Here is a 20,075-nt window from a genome sequence, read left to right as displayed (position 1 = left end):
TGCGTGCAGCATTCGTTCCTGGACCGCACAGGTCCGGAACGCATGCAGTGTGAACATTAGACCGTGCAGTCTATGCACTGTCTGATGCCGTGCATGTCGGCCTCCTGCACGCGTTCCCGAAACGCGGATGGGAACGCGTGCAGTGTGAACGAGGCCTAAAGGACAATTGACCTGATAGGGATATATGGAGGTTGACCTATTTATTTCCTTTTAAACAATACCAGTTGCCTAACATCCTGCTGCTCTTTCATGCATCAGAAGTGTCTGAATCACATACCTGAAACATGCATATGGCAATGCAGTGCTTAAAGGACCACTATCGAGAAAAATAGTAAAATGTAAAATAAACGTGAACAAATACAAATAAGTAGGTTTCTTCCAGAGTAAAATGAGTTAAATTACTCTTTTTCCTATGTTGCTGTTACCAGGTAGTAGAAATCTGACGGAACTAATTTTGTAACTAGTCCATCTCTTAATGGAAGATTCTCAGGGTTTAATTTTTATTTACAAAAGTACTCCCTGGGAGGTATCATACAAAGATGCAAGCAACCCCCCCATCACACCACCACCTTCTGGCAGTTGGACTGAGCTACTGCTGCCGGTCACTTAAGTGCTTTTGAAAATAAAGTAAACCCTAAGAATTCCCCATGAGAAGATGGGCTAGTCCAGGCATGGGCAAACTTGGCCCTCCAGCTGTTAAGGAACTACAAAGCCCACAATGCATTGCATGAGTCTTACAGCCACAGGCATGACTCATAAAGGCAAATGCATTGTGGGACTTGTAGTTCCTTAACAGCTGAAGGGCCAAGTTTGCCCATAGTCCAAAGCCTGCAAGTTCTGTCAGATTTTTTTTTTTTTACTACCTGCAGTAACATAGTAGAAAAGTAATTTATAGCACCTCTTACTCTGGGAGAAATGTACTTTTTTTTTTTTTTATGTTTTCATGTATTTTTTAAATTTTTGGCTATAGTGGTCCCTTAAGTCAAACGTCTGATCTGCATGCTTGTTCAAGGTGTATCGTTAAACATTTTAGAGACAGAGGATCAGCACGACAGCAAGGCACTCTGCATTGTTTAAAAGCAAGTAAATATTGTAATCATAAAAGTCCCGCTGCACCAGATGGTAGGGTAAAGTAGAAAATCTTTATTCTTTAATCTATATCAGTGTTACAAATAAAAGCTCACGCGTATCGGAGCAATGGATGGCTCCTTAATCATAGATCATAAAAATATGGCAGGCTTCATATCCCTCTCAGGTCAGCTGTCCTTTAAAATAAGCATATTAGTTCTGTAAAGTAGGCATACGTTTTTTTTTTTTTTGTAATAAAACTTTTTATTGAAAATTTTTATACAGATACAGACAGAAAAAAAAAAGGCATACAAACAGACATACAAACAAAATCTGAAGACATCTGCCCTCCTTGGTTTAAGGAGCTAATTGTCTTATATAATATTTATATGGTGATAAAGCTTAAGACATAAAAGAATATCTTAATAGTATTATTATTATTAGGTTTATAAATCAGTTATTGTGTTGTGCTGAATCAACCGCTATTCAGGAAGACTGATGAATAGATAAGGTAAGAATAAGAAAGAGCGGAGCCAAGGAAGGCAAAATGAAGGAACAGTAGAGGAAGAAAAGAAGTATAGGAAAGAGAGGTCTTAGGTGAAGACCTTTAGTGATAGAAAAGAGAACCAGATATGGCAACTTATGTTTCGCATTCACTTCTCATAGCATTAGTGTGGTTAGGTCAAATTTTATGAAGATTGGTTTACCCTAATATAATAGAGATGCTTAAAAAAACAGCCACTCAGAGAAAAGTATAGGGTTCCTTAAACAGGAGCCAAATCTCCTACAAATGGGCTTACTACCCAAGGTCAATTCTAGATAGAAGGGCCTTCGCTTCATCCGACTCTCTGTATTCGTACCAAACCGCCCACTTTTTAGTGAAAGCTTCATTCCTGTCATGGGCACTATGGAAGAGGTCATCCAATCTACAGATCTCATTCAATTCAGAGAAAACCTGGATGATGGTTGGGATGTTGGTACTTTTCCAATTACGTGCAATAAGTAATTTAGCTATAATCATTAATGTTCCTGTAAGGTTTTTCTTAGCTTGGGATATTTTCCCTGGGTATAAGTTCAGTAAAGCAGTGGTTGGTTTAAATGGGAGGCTTTCCGAATACAGAGAGTTGTTTAGATCAAATATCAATCTCCAGAACTTCTTTATCATTGGGCAGCCCCACCAAGTGTGTAAATAGGTGCCTATATGTCTTTGGCATCGCCAACATATGTCAGTATCATTTCTTCCAAATTTGGCGGTCATATAGGGGCATCTATACCATCTTGCTAAAATTTTGTAGTTCCTTTCCTGGAAGGAGGATGAGATGGAGGATTTATGAGTCAGAAGAAAGATTTTTTCCCATTGCTCATCTTTAAGGTTTTCCCCTAAGTCAGAGTCCCATCTGGAAGTTATACGTAGAAGATGGTTCGTGCTAGCAGTACAAACTAACTCAGAATATAGGAGAGAGATTTTATGTTCTGTATTTAACAATGGAGAACAAAGCTTTTCAAACGAGGTAAGGCCCCTATGTATATTGGATTTCGGGGAGAGAGAGCCATAAAAGGTTCTTAATTGTCTCCAGGTAAACCAGTTGATATTTGGTCTATTGTTGGGATTACCAAGGCTTTCCCATTGCAAGATATTATTTCCTCCCAAAATATGACAGACCTGAGGCCAAAAATCTCGATCCCATCCCAGAAATGAGTTGATATGGAGCCCTATAGATAGATGAGGGTTATCTATTAAAGACATGAGAGGGCTTGGCAATGTAGATAATTTATAAAAGTCCCTAACTAGGTCCCATCCCTTTAAGATTACTTGTGGGGCAAGCGCTAAGGTATCTTTCTTAGGCCTCAGTATCGGTTTTACCCATAGTAGGGCCCTTGGATCGCTTTCTGAGAATGCCGTATCCAACAAAACCCATTGTTTAGATTGTCTACATTGAAACCAGTCCACTATCTGTGTTAAGATGACTGCATGATAGTATGTACGGATATCAGGGAGACCCATTCCTCCTCCTTTTTTCGGGCGGCTAAGTAACTTTGGGTGGATACGATGTGGTTTCTTATCCCACACAAAATTCAAGAAATTTTTGTGAATCTTTTTAAGAGTAGAGCTGGGTAACCACACTGGGAGGGCCTGCATTACATAAAGAAGCTTTGGTAGCACATCCATTTTTAATACGCAGATTCTACTAGACCAAGAGAGGTATAAAGTTCTCCAACGTTCCAGGTCATTACAGATTCTAGATATTAGTGGTGGAAAATTAAGCTGAAACAGGTCATTGGGATCTTTAGAGATAAACACCCCAAGATACTTAATCTTAGTGTGTTGCCATTTAAAGGGGAATGAGGTTGCCAGGTGCTGGACCATCTTTTCAGGGAGAGTTATATTAAGCACTTCGGTTTTGGAAATGTTTATTTTGAAGTTGCTTAATGCGCCATATGTAGATAATTCCTGTAATATGTGTGGGAATGCTACAGTAGGATTGGATATATATAGCAATAAGTCGTCGGCAAAAAGGGCCAGTTTAGCTTGAGAGTTCCCATATTGGATTCCCTGGATGGATGTATTGTTCCTAAGTGCTACTGCTAGATGCTCCATACAAATTACATATAAAAGGGGGGATAGGGGGCATCCCTGCCTGGTACCATTTCGCACCTGGAAGGCATCCGACAGGGTCCCATTGATCTTCACCCTGGCCGTAGGATTATCATATAATGCCATTATCCTTTCAACGAATTTTGGACCAAGTCCCAATTGGAGTAATGAACCCTCCAGAAACTGCCAATGGACCCTGTCGAATGCCTTCTCCGCATCGACTGAAATCACACATAGGGGCTTCCTGATACGATGAGCTCTATGAATGATAGAGACTGTTTTAAGAGTATTGTCTCTAGCTTCTCTTTTAATCACAAACCCTGTTTGGTCATTGTGTACTATTACGGGAAGAAGGGGTTTCAGTCTTTCTGCCAGCATTTTAGAATAGAATTTAAGATCTAAATTTATTAGAGAAATCGGGCGGTAGTTTGAGCATAGAGATGTATCCTTCTCTGGTTTTGGAATCACAGTGATATGCGTAGTGAGAGCTTGTGGGGGAAAGATTTGTTCCTTAGAGATATAATTAAATGCTGATAACATTAGGGGAGATAAAAGGGAGCCGAATTTCTTGTAGAAGGTACCCGTGAAGCCATCTGGGCCAGGGCTTTTACCTGATTTGGTAGCTTTAATACACTCCATCAGCTCCTGACTAGAGAAATCTTGATCTAATTCCTCCTGAGTTTCAGGGGGGATAGAAGGTAATTTATTCTTTGAAAGGTAGACGTCTAAACGACTCTTAAACTCCCGGGGCTGAGCCTCACTCATTTCATTTTTTAGGTTATATAATGATTCATAGTAACGTTTAAATGTGTCAGCTATTTCTGAGGTTTTGAATACTTTATTACCATTTGATTTTGTAATGGAAAGAATATTTGAGGCACTTGTCCTGGGGTGCAAGTGACGGGCCAGGAGTCGTCCACACTTACCCCCATGTTCATAGATCAATCCTCTAAGACGCATCCTATCAGATAAAGACTTTTCATCAAGCCGAGATAATAAATTATGTCTAGTGTTTGAGAGTTCTAGCTCTATGAGTGGAGATGGGTTTCTTTTGAGATCATCTTCGAGTGTGGCTACTCTGAGAAATAATGCTTTAACCTGAGCTCCTCTCTCTTTTTTAATTCTAGCGCCATGTGAAATCAAAATTCCACGTAAGGTACACTTAAGAGCTTCCCATTTCATGCTAGGAGCTGTGTCGTCTTCACTATGGTCTCGGATAAAGAGTTCTATGGATCGTTTGATATCAGATACACAAGTAGGGTCTTTAAGTAAATTATCATTAAGTCTCCAAGTATGTACGTAATTTCCCTGCTTACCTATCACAAATGAGCAATATACAGGGGCGTGGTCAGACCAAACCCTGTTTCCTATTGAGGTCTGCATATTTCTGTCTAACAGGAATTGAGGGACCATAATATAATCTATGCGACTATGAGATCTATGAACATGAGAATAGAAAGTGTAGTCACGCTCATTGGGATGTAGCGTCCTCCAGGAATCGACTAGGGAATATGAGTGTAGTTTGTGACGTATTTGGGATAACGCTTTATTTGGTATAGATGATTTCTGAGACGAGGAGTCCCAATGGGGGTTTAAACAGAAGTTGAAATCACCACAGAGAATAATATGGCCTTTCGCAAAGGGGGTCAGTTTATTAAGGAAAGAGGAGAGTTTCTGGGTCTGATTTTGATTAGGAAGGTAAATGTTAGCAATAGTATATTTAACATTGTCTATTGCTATGTTTATGAACAAATATCTACCCAGGGGATCTGACAGCATATCTATGAATGATGCTTTAAAGGATTTGTGGAGGCCCACCGATACCCCTTTGGATTTCCCGTCTGGATTAGGGCTATGAAACCATCTGTCGTACCATCTAGATTTAATATTGGGGATAGAATCGGCTCTAAAATGAGTTTCCTGTAGGGCTAAGATTGATGTTTTTTGTTTGTGGAAATGATATAGAATTTGGGATCGCTTCTGGGGAACATTAAAACCTTTAACATTGAATGTTGCTATTACACATTCAGCCATTTATAAATGAAAAAGATTTGGAGCTGATATTAATTGACCTATTGGGTATAAGATAAGACCTACATGTGTGAACATATGCTTCTTTGGAGAGGAAACATATACCTAAATCTGGAAGAAAAGGGAAGAACCTACAAAAAAAGACACTTACAAACAACAAATATACACTGAAAGTTGGTACACTAGTACCATATTCTCTCATTCTCCTGTTTTGATCAGAAACAATTCGTGCACCTTCCAGAGTGCTATAAACAGCACTCTCGGTAGGGGCTCTGATCTGGGGAATGCGGGTATACAAGGCGAGGGAGCTCCCCTGCCTTACCGTACCAAATATGATCATAATGATGTCAGCTCACTGAACAATTCTCGTTTCTGTTCAGATTAACAGAAAAAAGTGTAACTAATTAACCAGGAAACTGTGGATATCGAATTGAGCAAGAAGACACATAAGAATTAAATAATTACTTGAATAACCGGCACTAGGTCAGGCTCCGCTTACAGGCAATATAAGGAAATCCCAGGCGCCGATTCCCTCAACCTATATGTTAACATACCCAATCAGCGCCTGTGCTCCCTACAACGGCTACAGGAGCTGCCATATGCATTGTTATGCGTTAAATAGAGTAGTGAGGGCCGTCCCCCATCCCCCCCCCCCCACAACGTACAGGGGAGGGGAGGGGGAGGAGGGGGGGAGCCGCCCCCCCCACCTCTGAGTTAAATAACGACCCAACGCCCCTTAAGAACATAAAAGTGCAATAACACCTGAACAGTAGAAATATATAGCTGGAACTCTACATCCCTATAAAGGGATCTACCTATTATACACTCCTGAAATGGAGAAATAAACAGTTATTGATCACAGGCAGAGAGTGTAGTAAACTGGAGTGATGTGCAATCTTGCGATAGGGACACTCCTGAAGTAGTGAGGTAAACAGTTGTTGATCTCCAAAAAGAGGGTGTAGCAAACTGTAATGATGTGCAATCTTGCGATAAAGTTTACACCCAGCCCAAGGGGCCAAGAAGAAGTCACCTTACTCCTAAATGATGTGCAATCTTGCGATCAGCTTAGGCTCTTTTTGTCCGATGAGGGAAATTACTGCAGTGATCTGACACAAGGTGGCAACCTGCGTGCAGTCACCTTTCAGTTCAAGGCTAGAGTTAAAGTCAGATAAATGCACAATCTGGACAGTCTCCAAGGGGACTGGGCATTCTTATGATTCAAAATAGTTTTTAATAAAGACAGCGATTAAGAAGATCTAAGTTATTACCTTCTGCGACGATTCTCTCGTCTGTTCACGGGTTCCCATCTGTCTCTCTGCGGGAGGGATGAGGATTCTTGGGGTTGAGAGAAGGGCCAATCTGGAATATTGATTAATGGGAGATCGAAAGTCGAGCGAATCTTGGGAAGGTCACATGGATTTTTGAAGGTCATGGATTTACCCTCATGGGATATATGAAGTGCGAAGGGATAGCCCCAACGATAGCTGATTTCTTTGTCTCTCAGAGCTATCAGGAGGGGACGGACCGCTCTTCTGAGTTGTAAAGTAAGAGTGGAAAGATCAGCCATGAGTTGGATCTTTGCCCCATCAAAATCAATTTCTCCCTGCCTCCGAGCCGCATTCATGATGGCTTCTTTTTCTTTGTAGAAATGCACTCGACAAATGATATCTCTCGGTCTAGGTGGATTGGTAAGGAGAGGGCCCAACGCCCTATGTGCTCTGTCGATCTCGATCTTCTGGTCGTCAGATGCACCCAGAATCTGTTTAAATAACCCCTCAACGGTCGGCATGATTTCGGGAGGTTTGGTTGACTCGGGGATTCCCCTGATCCTAATATTATTGCGTCTGTGCCTATTTTCTATATCATCCATTTTCAGGAATATGGCATTAATATTCTGCGCATTGTCCGCAGTGGCCCTTTCTTGCCTGTCCATTCTGTCTTCTAGTGAGTCTTGTCGTTTTTCAACCTCCTCCACCCTATGTACTATTTGGCCTACCTCCTGACGGAACTCAGACATCTCCTTTTTATATATCTCCTCCATCCGGAGAATAAACCTCTCAAAGTCCTGCTTAGTTGGTAGGGAGCGGACATAATCTTGTAGGTCCATTTCGATATAAGAGTCGGAGCTTAAGGATACTGCTGGAGAAGAAGGCCCTGAGCCAAGATGGCGCTCAGTATGTGCGGCCTGTTGTTCAGGGGAGTTCCCTCCTAGGTTACGATCTGCGTCAGGCGTCTGCCGCATAGCCGAGACACCAGAGGGACCTGCCGCTGTTAGGGAAGGCGAACCCCCACCATTACGGGGAACCGAGATGTTGCGTGGGGAGGTCAGATATGACCCTCCTTGCCGAGGTAAGGGCGATGGCGAGTGCTGTAGTTCAAGCGTGCGGTCCGCTTCAGATAGTGTAGGAGAGGTGATGACTGACCTGCCTTGAGATGCCCCGTGGGTGTCACGTTCCCGGGGAGAGTCCCCCTGATGTTTCGGAGGAGTAGGCGAGGTTCTCTGCTGCGCTCGTGGTGACGCCATATTGTCTCCCTCCGTCTCCTCCAGTCTCCGCTCAAGGGGCTTCAGAAAGCGGAGAATATGTGCTGAGCCGCGGTGTCTGGGTGATTTCTGTTTCCCCCCCTTCTTCTTAGGGGGTCCCATGTGGTGTCCGGTGCGCTTTAGCTGGAGCTGTTAGGCTGAATATACAGCGAGGCAGCGGGAGCTCTGGAAAACGTGTCCTCACTCCGCCATGCGTAAGCCACGCCCCCGGCATACGTTTTTTTAAGGCTTTTTGACCATCCTAAATGAATGGATTAGATTCTAGCTATGCATTTTGGGGATTATGATCAAACTGGAAATCCAGGGTAATGGGTTCTTTTGAGATCTTCTCGTAACACGCCGCTAGAAAAAGATGTCTGTTCTCAACTCAGAAACATGGCCTACCGATGGCGTAGGATTGCTTACAACCAAGTTATTTTTATAGTATGTTTGTGTACCCCTAATTCTAAGTAATTTTCAATCATTTACTCCTGCAAATGTAAATCTTGACATACAGCAGTAAATATTGATAGCATTAGTGTTTTTGTTTTAATTGCAGTGTAAGACCATCTCTGGTCACAGATCTGCATCTTATAGCTTAACAAGCATAATTCTCAAATATTTTATTTTTGTGTGGAAATCCTGTCTTGAAAGTTGTATCACTTGACCAGCTGCTGCTGGGAGAGAGTGTCAGAGTTCATATGCTGTGGTTGGGGCTGCTCCAGCTGATGAATTGCATAATTTCCACTGTTCTGACTGGAAGGAACACACTTTGTTTAAGAAGGTTGCTTGCAGCAGTCAGTGGCTTAGGAAGTGGCCATCATCTGGGCTCCATAGCAGGTCTTTTACGCGTTTTGGGGGCATCAGCTAATCAAGGAACTTCTACATTAACAAACTCTCTGCTCATATAGATCTAGAAATACATGTGTGCCTAAAACAAGGGTAACAATGTAATCATGTTTTTAAGTCTTTGTTTCATTTGTGTTTTCTTCAATTCAGTGCCTTTTTTTTCTTATTGAAGATTTTGCACTATGGAACGGCCTCTTCGAAATACTTTGTTGGTCACTTCTATTCTGTGTGCTGTACACATCTGCTTCATGGATAATTCTTGGACCACAAGGTAAGCAAGGAAAAGATAAAGTAACATGGCACAATTCAAATTCTATTGACTCTATTGACAGGTCTCACTTGACAGGTCTCTATTTAATGCTTGTTGTGTTCTCCTTGGGGAGATTTCTTCTTCTTCTCTACTGTCTGTGACCACCAGGGCTCTAATTTGACCAGCTGTGACAGGAAGGGAAGAACATTTTCCGAGTTGATGCATGTTATGTTTAAAATTGTATGCAGTTTGGATTGGGCCAATCCGAAATGTCAGCAACTGCATTTGATAGGTCCAGATCCAAGCTGCGTGCAGTTTGCAACAAACTGCATTTAAATAAAAAAGCAGCATTTTATTAATTATCTCCACACACAGGCAAAATAATGCTTATTACTACGGGGACTGAAATAGACTACATTAAGGGAGAAGTTAAAGGTTTGTGACCCAAGCCAACACTTCACATTCTTTTTCATCCTTGCACAAAATAAACTAACCACAGACCGTTAGTTCTGAAATATTTTACATTAGCTGAAGTGATTACAAAAGCAAGTTATTTTAAAGCACAGAAATCATTTTTGACTTTGGGAGGATTTCTGGAAGCTGTGGCTTTAAATACAATTCCAGACTGTAAAGTCATTGTTTTTATTTTTTTATTTACAGAAAATCTTCAGAATGGAAAAAACTTATTCTTACTCACCACTGGCCTGTTACAGTATGCAAAGTAAGACATTCCATGTTTTTTGACTCCATAGTAATTAATATTGTCAGATTCTATTATTTAACCATTTGCAGACAGCACTGCACATTTGCATCCTCTCTGCCACCAGTTTTGTCTGCAGTGAAGATAAGCACAGTAGTAGACAGGTTGCCACATCCCTGTGCTGATTACCTTATGGGATATGTTTAGGTCTAAGTAGGGTATTCCACCCTGGTGTCTGATTCCCCCCCCCCTCCCTCCCCAACCAGCTTGACAGAGATTGGCAGCAGAAAGCAATACTAGTAAGCGTCCTCTCACCTCCTCCCATTACTTCAGCAGTCGTGGTTCTCCATTTGACCATACTGGAGCAAACCTCCTATGCTTGCATGTACCAGGTCCAGCTTCATGACCCGGTACAGGCAATGAAGCAGGCCGATATCAGTACAAGCCATGGGAGCACTGTGATTGCTGCAGGAACAGGGAGTGGTGAGAGGAGTTTTACCAGCATTGCTGTCTGCAGGTACAATTTTGCCTTTTTTAAAATAGAAGGTATTTGCAAATATTAATCTTCACATGAGTAAGAAATGACTCCCATAATACATCACCTCAGGTTAATGCATGAATATGCTAATTATTGATTTTCATGAAAAGCCAGGCATACATCCAGATCCATTGGTTTACAACATGTGTTTGGCCTATTAATATTATAAAGGCAATAATCATTCAGGGTTAAATATTTTTTCATAACTTAAAGAAAAAGGTTTAAGGGTATAAAGCGCCACATCAATTTTGGTCCAAAACACAATTTTTATTGCACAAGAATTGGGACACGTGTGCTGTCACACACCCGAGTAACCAGCATTCATGTAATTCCTAAAATCAATAACATTCACACTGTTAAAAACCTGAGGTTGCCACCGGGGTCATTATAGCATATCCTTAATATCTCAATAAGCTCAATGATTATACACACTTTTTGGATTTCACTCCCTATTTCTATAAAATGTGTATTGCCACACTGTCCATTTGTGTGGCAAATATGCCTGATTAGCATGCAGTTAGTAACCAAGTAGATAAACAAGCTGTACAAAGATAAGCAGGATTCTTCATTGCTAGTTAAGCCATGCATAGACGTGCATCAGCACATATACTTGCGATTTTGAAGCTGCAGTTAGTAGTTTGCACAGCGTTAATCATACCGCACCACAAGGGGACAGTTCAAGCTTCCAAAGTTGATAAGCTTCTTTAGAATGGGCCCATTCAGTCCTCACCGGTGTACGTATAGCACTGTGCAGGCTTGCTCTTTAGCTGTGTGGTCTGGCTTGTATTTGTAGTCCACTCTGTATGTGGCATGCAGGACGAGAAGGAAAGATTCCTTTCAGTGCATACAGACTGCCTCGCTCCACCGCTCCGGCGTCTGCCCGCACGCTCTGCCAGAATCCACACCTCACACTTTGCTGCAGCAATATCCGCACGCTAACTCCGGCATCCCAGGGAGCAGGATCGCATGGCCGGCCGGTGGATCCTCCCACCTACGCGTTTCACGTCGTCAGACGTTTCATCAGGGCGTGCTTAAAGAGAACCCGAGGTGGGTTTGAAGAATGTTATCTGCATACAGAGGCTGGATCTGCCTATACAGCCCAGCCTCTGTTGCTATCCCATACCCCCCTAAGGTCCCCCTGCACTCTGCAATCCCTCATAAATCACAGCCACGCTGCTGACAAACAGCTTGTCAGAGCTGGCTGTGTTTATCTCTATAGTGTCAGTCTGCTGCTCTCCCCGCCTCCTGCAGAACTCCGGTCCCCGCCTGCATCCCTTCCCTCCCTGCTGATTGGAGGGAAGGGACGGGGGCAGGGACCAGAGCTATGCAGGAGGCGGGGGAGCAGCTGAGACTGACACTACAGATGTAAACACAGCCTCACAGCATGGCTGTGATTTATGAGGGATTGCAGAGTGCAGGGAGACCTTAGGGGGGTTTGGGATAGCAACAGAGGCTGGGCTGTTTAGGCAGATCCAGCCTCTGTATGCAGATAACATTCTTTAAACACACCTCGGGTTCTCTTTAAATTATATTATATATATTATATTTTTTCAGATGGCTGGAAAGCAGTGCCAGGAGCCTCCAAACTATTGGACATTGCATGGACTATGGTAAGATTACACTTTTTTTTGATTATTGTTAATCAACCCTGTAGTGGGCAGAACATCTGTCAACAAAGCCTGCTCATACTGCCCCTATCAGTTACTTCCAGTTATTTGGGGCTTCTTTGTGACTTTTGAAAAGCAAAAAATGAATTACTTACCTTATCCCCCTCGAGCTCACCGTTCCAGTGCTAGAACTCTCTAAATCTATTCGACAAAGACTTGTTGAAGTTTTCACGGCTGCGTTCCCATCCATGTACAAGCACGGTCGCATTGCGCAGGTATTAGAAAATCTGCATCTGCATAGTAGCATGGAACCGCTAGTGTGTGTATTTTCCTCCTTGCAAGAGCAGCTCCATGCTATACTGCATGGCCTGTTTTGCCTGTATAGTGCAGCCATGCTTATACATGGATATGTGTGCCCACAAACGTGAGGAGTGTCCCAAGGTTTTCCTTTACGGAGGTAAGCATCTAACTTTTTTTTGTCCATTGAAGTAGTAGGTTTGCTTTAAGGTAAGGGTATCTGTGGAGCAACATCATGCCAATAAGATGCTAACAATTGGATGCAAATGCTATGCTAAATATATGCAGCTGCATACATTTGCATAAAAGTATCCTATATCTTGATTCAACATAAAATTGTTAGCATCTCATTGGCCATCACTAGTGCAGACAAAGAGTTATAGGGAACTCTTTTTAAAGGGTAGATCTGTTTGTAACATGTTTAATTAAAAAGGCTGAAAATAACACACTGGTAAATACTGATTAATTTATTTTTATTAATTTTTTTTGTGCATAGCTGAGAATTTTTTTAATCCTGCTTTTTTGTTTCTGCTGAGCTTATTGAAGAAAAATACACAACTGTTTCCATAGCTTCCATTTGCTGAAAGGAAGCTGTTTCTTATGGTTACAAGGAGGGAAGTTATTTTACATCCCCATCTGGAAGGACGACAACAATAAATATAACCTCTTTTTTGTGGAGTATGTACTGCTGTTATAGGGCCACATCATACTATTAGATGTCCCAGGGGCAGGAAGTGAGGTATATTTTTTCAGCATTGCTATAGGAATGATCTGACTGAAACTGCCCTTATTCACTCTTTGTAAAAATACAGAAATAATACATTGAATGGACTTTGGGATTTGTACTGGCTCAACTTGTTTTGCATACTTATGTTGTATTCGTTTAGTTATGACAGTTTTCATATTTGTTTTATGTTTTTTTTCTAGGACAGATAAGTCACAGTCCTGCAATAATTCCTGGCCATTTGACTGCTCTGAAATACAGGTAAATGCTCAGAACTGCAATGATTTAATCCAACCTATACTGGTCCACATAGCACTGTTACACAGTTCAGCTAAAGAGTAAAAATCGGAAATAATTTCCTTCCAGCCACAAGAATTTTAACTATTGTAACTTGAGTAATGCCTTAATCATTAGACCCTTGGGCATATTTATCAACACCCGTGTAACTAAATGTAGAGCAAAAGTGTAGCCTGCGTCAAGATCAAAGGATTCTAACTGCTTGCTCTGAGCAATTGCTCAATGTTTGCACCAGTGTTGCTTCAACTTTCCTTGCAGTGACTTTGATACAGCTGGCCCAGTAAGTGAGAAAGTCTGTCAAATGGGCATAAAGAGCAAGTCTAACAAATTGAAACACACACCATTTCAAAAAGTGTTTACAGTGAAGTTCCAAGTTTTTCTGGGTATATCCTGTACTGATGGCACTTGCTAGCATTACATGGTTTAAAGGAGTGCTCTAATCCAGGGTCTTTCAGTCTTCTTACATTGGGCTGGGGTGGTCTTTTTCTGTATACCTTCACCCAACCTGTACTTAAAACACATACTGTAACCCCATATGCAATTCACTTTTTCATGAAACATGAAAGCATGGCAGCAGGATCGGCTAAGCGCTGGGCAGTCAATGGCAAAAATTGGTATTGAAATGCGGCGGTTACGCAAACAACGCTAAACGGCGATAAGTGATAATACCAATTCATCTGAATGGACAGTGCTTAAGCAACAATGATGATAAGTGATGATACAGGATGCAGAGTGACCACTCTGATAATAACTGAATCCAACAGATTACATGGAATCCGATAAGGTGGAGCGCTCTACCCCACATACATGAACATTTACTTACTATACAGATCTAGTATGCATTCATTCAGAACGCTCAGAACACATAAACAGAAAGATCCCCCTATTGAAGTAACATCAAGTTGTGGCTTGGGCCACAATCTGTAACAAAGTCCACCTGTGAAAATAGAATACATATAACTGGACCTAATGTTACCAGTCTGTGGGTCAACATGAACAGAATTGCTATTGACAGTTCACTGAAAATGAAACCATATATTCAGAGATTATATCCAGAATGCCTAAAAACAGTCCCAGAACCCGGCAGTCCGTTGTTAAACCATACAGGGTCTTCTCAAAGCTTGACAAAAATACCCTTACCAGCAAAAGTGGCTGATTTATCCACAGATCAGCAAACAGGCATGCTTAGATGTAGATTCTTTACCTCCGCAAAACTTCTTCCTGTGTGTCACTCAGAAACACAAAGATAACATAGCGTGATCCTGCTATCATAGGTCACCCTTGAACCACCAGTGCTGCACACGTGTCTAACCAGTATGTCCACACCTCCGTGATATTGTGATATAGATAAAATCCTCGCTCACCAGATATGCTGGCTGATCCTGTATTGACCAGCAATGCTCGCTTTCTTATGTCTTGAGGTGTTCACAGTGTTACCAGCACCTTAGACTCAAAAGACATGGCTGACATAGCGTAATTCTATTTTAATAGTTTAAAAACAATACAGTAGTGCACTCACATTTGCTCAAAGATAATGCGCATATACAAAAACAATGGACGTCCTCTCCGCCGCCTTGTTGCTCAGCGTCTCCACACTCCGTGCCTAAGGCCCCGCCCTACCGGTTTCGTCAACACGACTCATCAGATTACATGACCAATGTAATGATACCAATAAAAATAATCCCAAACAAATCAAAACTGGATAGAGAATCCACCCTTTTACCTGATTAGGTCAACAAATGTTTCCCACTCTCCAAGAAATATCGGTATTATAAAATTTACAAAAGGTTCAAAATTGCGTGTGTGTGTGTGTGTGTGTGTGTGTGTGTGTGTGTGTGCGCGCACGCACACGCACACCACACCACACCACACCACACACACACACACACACACACTCAGTGTTATTTTGTGCACTAAGTTTTTGGGGGTTGTTCATTTATTTATTTACAGTTATTATTTTGCTTTTCTTGCAGGACATTCTAACAGATATGAACAAGTGGTGGCCTGATGTGCTTCATCCAAATCATTCTCAACTCTGGTAAATAATTATTTCCGCAGTTAAATAGAACTTCAGATAGTACCATTTATATGTAAGCCACAAACGATTTCTGTCACACAGAAAGCCTATCTGTGCAATAACCTGAAACAAACAAGGATACTACAGATAATGCATCCATACAGCAAGCCTGGCGGTGCATAGGAGGTACATAGCATAAAAGGTGAAGGATAATTTTAGTTAAAGATGACAGAAGGTGATTGGTGTAAGTAGAGTTTTGAGAGAGCGGAGTCAAGAGCTAGTCTTGGCAATGAACTTCAGGAGATTAACTTATTGGAGTGTCATTAATAGTGATTATTATTTCACGTAAGTAGATTCAGAAGGTAAAACAATCATGTCAGAGTCTAAAGATGGGTCAAGAAGGAGTATGGAGTAGTGGACTATGGATTTTGCTGTAACTAGACCATTAGTTAATTTAGGGAGATCAGTTTTCGTGGATTGGTTAAAGAGAATCTGTATTGTTAAAATCGCTCAAAAGTAAACATACCAGTGCGTTACGGGACATCTCCTATTACCCTCTGTCACAATTTCGCCGCTCCTCGCCGCATTAAAAGTGGTTAAAAACAGTTTTTAAAAGTTTGTTTGTAAACAAACAAAATGGCCACCAAAACAGGAAGTAGGTTGATGTACAGTATGTCCACACATAGAAAATACATCCATACACAAGCAGGCTGTATACAGCCTTCCTTTTGAATCTCAAGAGATCATTTGTGTGTTTCTTTCCCCCATGCACTGAAGTTTCAGGCTGCTCTTTTCTTCCTGCAAACAGCTTTGCCCTTGTTTGTAATTCCTCAGTATGTGAAAGCCCAGCCAGCTCAGAGGACGATTTATCCAGCTTGTAAAAGATAAGAGAGAGAAGAGAGAAGCTGCTCTAATCCTAAATAACACACAGGCAGTGTGCATAAAGGGGAGTTCATAGCAGAACCACAACACTGAAGAACTTGGCAGCCTTCCAGACACAGGCCGACAAGTCTGACAGGGGAAAGATGCATTGATTTATTACAGAGACAATGATAGTATAAAGTGCTGCAGTTAGCCAGAACACATTAGAATAGCTTTTGGAACTTGTAGGAGGATAAAAAACAGGATGCAATTTTTGTTACGGAGTCTCTTTAAAGAGGAACTTTAACCAAGGAATGAACTTCATCCTAGTCAGTAGCTGATACCCCCTTTCCCGTGAAAAATATTTTCCTTTTCACAAATGGATCATCATGGGGCTCTGTATGGCTGATATTGTGGTGAAACCCCTCCTACAGTGTGATGTCATGGTCCTGACTGTGAACCTCATTGCATTGTGGGAAATAACAGCTTTTTACAACAGCCAAGTAAGCAATATCTCCTTCTGTGCATAGAACTCTCAGTAACACACATTCCATACAGATCACCTGGCAGAACTAAAGATGTCACCACCAGTGATATATTTCAGAATGAAAATCGGAGAAAAGATTTTACAATTGGCAAACACTTAGTCAATAATTTATAAGTGAATATTACTGACTAAATAATTTATAAGTGAATATTGTAAAAAAAAAAAAAGGGGGGGGGGAGGGGCCATTTTATTCATTATGTTATTTTCACTGTTGTGATAAAACAGATGTAAAACAGAATTTCAGTGTAGAAGTGGTGCACTACACTTGTGTGAACATGCCATTACAGCAGATGTCATTACAGCAGTTTAAATGAGAACAGAGTATGAGAGACAGATTAGTGCACTAGGCTGATTTTACAGACCTTCTTGAAAGTAAAGGTAAACAAGTGTCGCATAACTGTTTGAAAATGCTGTTGCTCTTAACCGGTCTCGGACTGATGCAGTACGAATCTACGTCCAACAGGTGGTGCATTAACTACGCGTACCCGCCGTTTACCGTCAATCACGACCCTGGTGCGGCTCTGTCTCCGCCGCAATTTGCTCGCCCTGCCGTCTCTATGATGGCAGAGCACTGTGAGCCGGTCAGGAGCTGTTTTCATTGGCTCCTGGCCCTGTCATCACTGTAAGCCAATCCCATTGGCTTACATTGATTGACAGTCAGGAGCTAATGAAAGCGGCTCCTGACCGGTGCACAGCGCTCTGCCGTCATAGAGATGGCAGAGAGTCATGCCTGCGGTGGGGACAGAGCGGCGTGACCGTCGGGAGCAGCGGATTTTTGCGGCGATTCGTCGGGAAGCGCAGTTTTACTGTACCGGCAGCCTCTGGTCCTTAAGGGGGCAGAGGCTGCTGGTACCAAAGTGGTTAAGAACCCAGTTTTCAGGTAATTAGGGTTCTTTTACTATTCAGAACCACTTAATCAGTTGATGCTTGTTATTCTTCATAGTTGACATACATGTTTTATTCTACTGTATGATGTTTTGTCCAGATCTGTGGGTTGATTTATTTTCTTCTCTGTGCAGGAAGCATGAGTGGCAAAAGCATGGAACCTGTGCAGCATCCTTACCATGTTTGGACACTCAGCACAAATATTTCAGCAAAGGCCTTGAATTGTATACACACATGGATCTTACCAGGTACCATAACATGAGTTGATAAAAAGGAGGGGTGAGCTGTCACCCTAAACGAAAAAAAAAAACAGAGACAAAGGAAGCCCAAATGGTGCAGTACATCACACTCAATATATGAAATAAGAAATAGTATACAGAGGATATTCACAAAGGGAGGTTGCAATGGCGCAACCAACCACTGCAGGCAGGGGAAGATCAAAAAACTAGACTCCACTCGGGGGTCCTGGTCAGCCGGTAATGGTCGAACCTTTCAACGAAAAAATGGTCACAGGAACCTGTAGATGGGGTCCAAGGGTATCCCCTACCCTGAGACAGAGGGGGGAGGGGGTATTAAATGCACAAACAGGATGAAAAGGGGCCCAATAATAACATTAATTAAAATCTATAAAATAAATTAGGTTTGAGATAGCTTACCTCAATAAAGATCAGAATCGGTTTTATTCGCCGAGTGCGCTGTTGGCGCTCCCGGAATTGATTGTAATACACATGGCAATGGCAGAGAGCAAAAAGACATAGGACATACATATATAAATACATGCATTTTCAGGTATATCAGCATGGCATTGGTGCATAGTGCATTATTACAGGCGGCGGCTAGAGTCAGTGTTGGCGACTGGAGAACTGCATTGTACATGGGCTAAGCTTGAGGGAGCCAGGTGGGAGAAGTGTGCGGGGGGGGGGGGGGGGGAGTGTTCAGGAGTAGGATTGCCTGGGGAAAAAAGGTGTTTCTGTGCCTCGTGGTTCTGGAGCGGACTACTCTGAAGCGGTGGCCTGATTGGAGGGGCTCAAAGAAGTGGCTTCCTGGGTGGGAGAGGTCTTGGGAGATCCTGCTGGCTCTTTTCATCATTCTGGCAGCGTGGAGGAGATCGAGAGGGGGCAGGGTCGTGCCAATGATCTTTTCCGCAGCGCTAATTACTCTCTGAAGTTTGTACTTGTCTCTAGCGTTGGCCCCCGTATACCAGACAATGGTGGAGGAGCAGAGGATGGACTCAATTGTTGCGGAGTAGAAACTGGTGAGCATAACACGCTGGATGCCGAATTTCTTCAACTGGCGCAGGAAAAATAGCCTCTGCTGGGCATTCTTCTGGATTCTGGTGGTATTTTGCCCCCATCTTAGGTCACTGGTGATGGTGGTGCCCAGGAACCGAACACTTGGAGCCCTGGAGACTTCAGTCTCCTCAATGAGGACTGGTGGAAGGGCGGGAGGGAGTTTTCTGAAGTCTACAATTAGTTCAACAGTCTTGGATGCATTGAGGACGAGATTGTTTTCCTTGCACCAGTTACAGATCCTCTCAATCTCACTGTGGAAGGCCTGCTCTTTGTTGCTGCTGATGAGACCGATGATGGTTGTGTCATCCGCGAATGTGAAGATCTTAACGGAGTCAGCAGTAGAGGTGCAATTGTTGGTGTAAAGGGAGAACAGAAGTGGGGACAGTACACACCCCTGCGGTGCCCCTATGTTGGTGGTTCTCACACTGGAGGAGCAGTTACCGAGTTTGACTTGCTGTGTTCGTGAGAAAGTCCCCGACCAACCTGCAGAGGGATGGGTCGACCTCAAGTTGCACCAGGTTGTTGAGCAGAATGTCTGGGCGAATGGTGTTGAAGGCCGAGCTAAAGTCCAAGAGCAGGATTCTGGCATAGGAACCAGGTCTGTCGAGATGCTCTGTGATGTACGCCAGGCTGACATTGATGGCATCCTCAACTGACCTGTTCGCCCTATACGCGAATTGATGAGGATCGAGGAGGGCATCGGTGGAGCTCTTCAGGACAGCAAGAACAAGACGTTCGAGAACCTTCATGATGATGGAAGTGAGGGCTACGGGTCTGAAGTTGTTGTTTTCAGCGTTTCCTGGTTTCTTGGGGACTGTGATAATTGTAGACCTTTTGAAGCAAGCGGGAACTCCGCCTTCCGCTAGGGGCCTATTGCAGATGGAGGTAAGGATGGGAGCTAGCTGGACTGCACAGGAACATAATGAATAGAATGGTATGCTTTTTAGTGTAAGAATTTTTTAAGGGGTGAAAAGACTGCGGTCCTCAAGTGGTTA

At 42.5% G+C, this 20,075-nt stretch overlaps 1 protein-coding gene across 9 annotated transcripts in view; it reads left to right on the top strand.

The window, feature by feature from the left end:
- RNASET2 (ribonuclease T2) overlaps positions 1–20,075 on the top strand; it is a 70,790-nt gene that overhangs the window by 32,986 nt on the left and 17,729 nt on the right. For 5 of the 9 annotated variants that reach the window (XM_068231770.1, XM_068231766.1, XM_068231765.1 and 2 more), the window contains exons 2-7: positions 9,238–9,336; positions 9,976–10,036; positions 12,108–12,163; positions 13,385–13,442; positions 15,452–15,516; positions 17,923–18,036. In XM_068231770.1, the coding sequence (XP_068087871.1) occupies positions 9,248–9,336; positions 9,976–10,036; positions 12,108–12,163; positions 13,385–13,442; positions 15,452–15,516; positions 17,923–18,036 (443 nt within the window). In that variant the 5' untranslated portion in view covers positions 9,238–9,247. Of the gene's footprint in view, positions 1–9,000; positions 9,159–9,215; positions 9,337–9,975; positions 10,037–12,107; positions 12,164–13,384; positions 13,443–15,451; positions 15,517–17,922; positions 18,037–20,075 lie in introns of those variants that run through there. The other 4 variants (XM_068231768.1, XM_068231767.1, XM_068231769.1 and 1 more) reach the window with 2 other exon arrangements.

Source organism: Hyperolius riggenbachi, chromosome 4, assembly GCF_040937935.1.
Source record: "Hyperolius riggenbachi isolate aHypRig1 chromosome 4, aHypRig1.pri, whole genome shotgun sequence".
NCBI lineage: Eukaryota > Metazoa > Chordata > Amphibia > Anura > Hyperoliidae > Hyperolius > Hyperolius riggenbachi.
The sequence above is the reverse complement of the archived record's forward strand: the minus strand, read 5'-3'. Positions and strand labels throughout refer to the sequence as shown.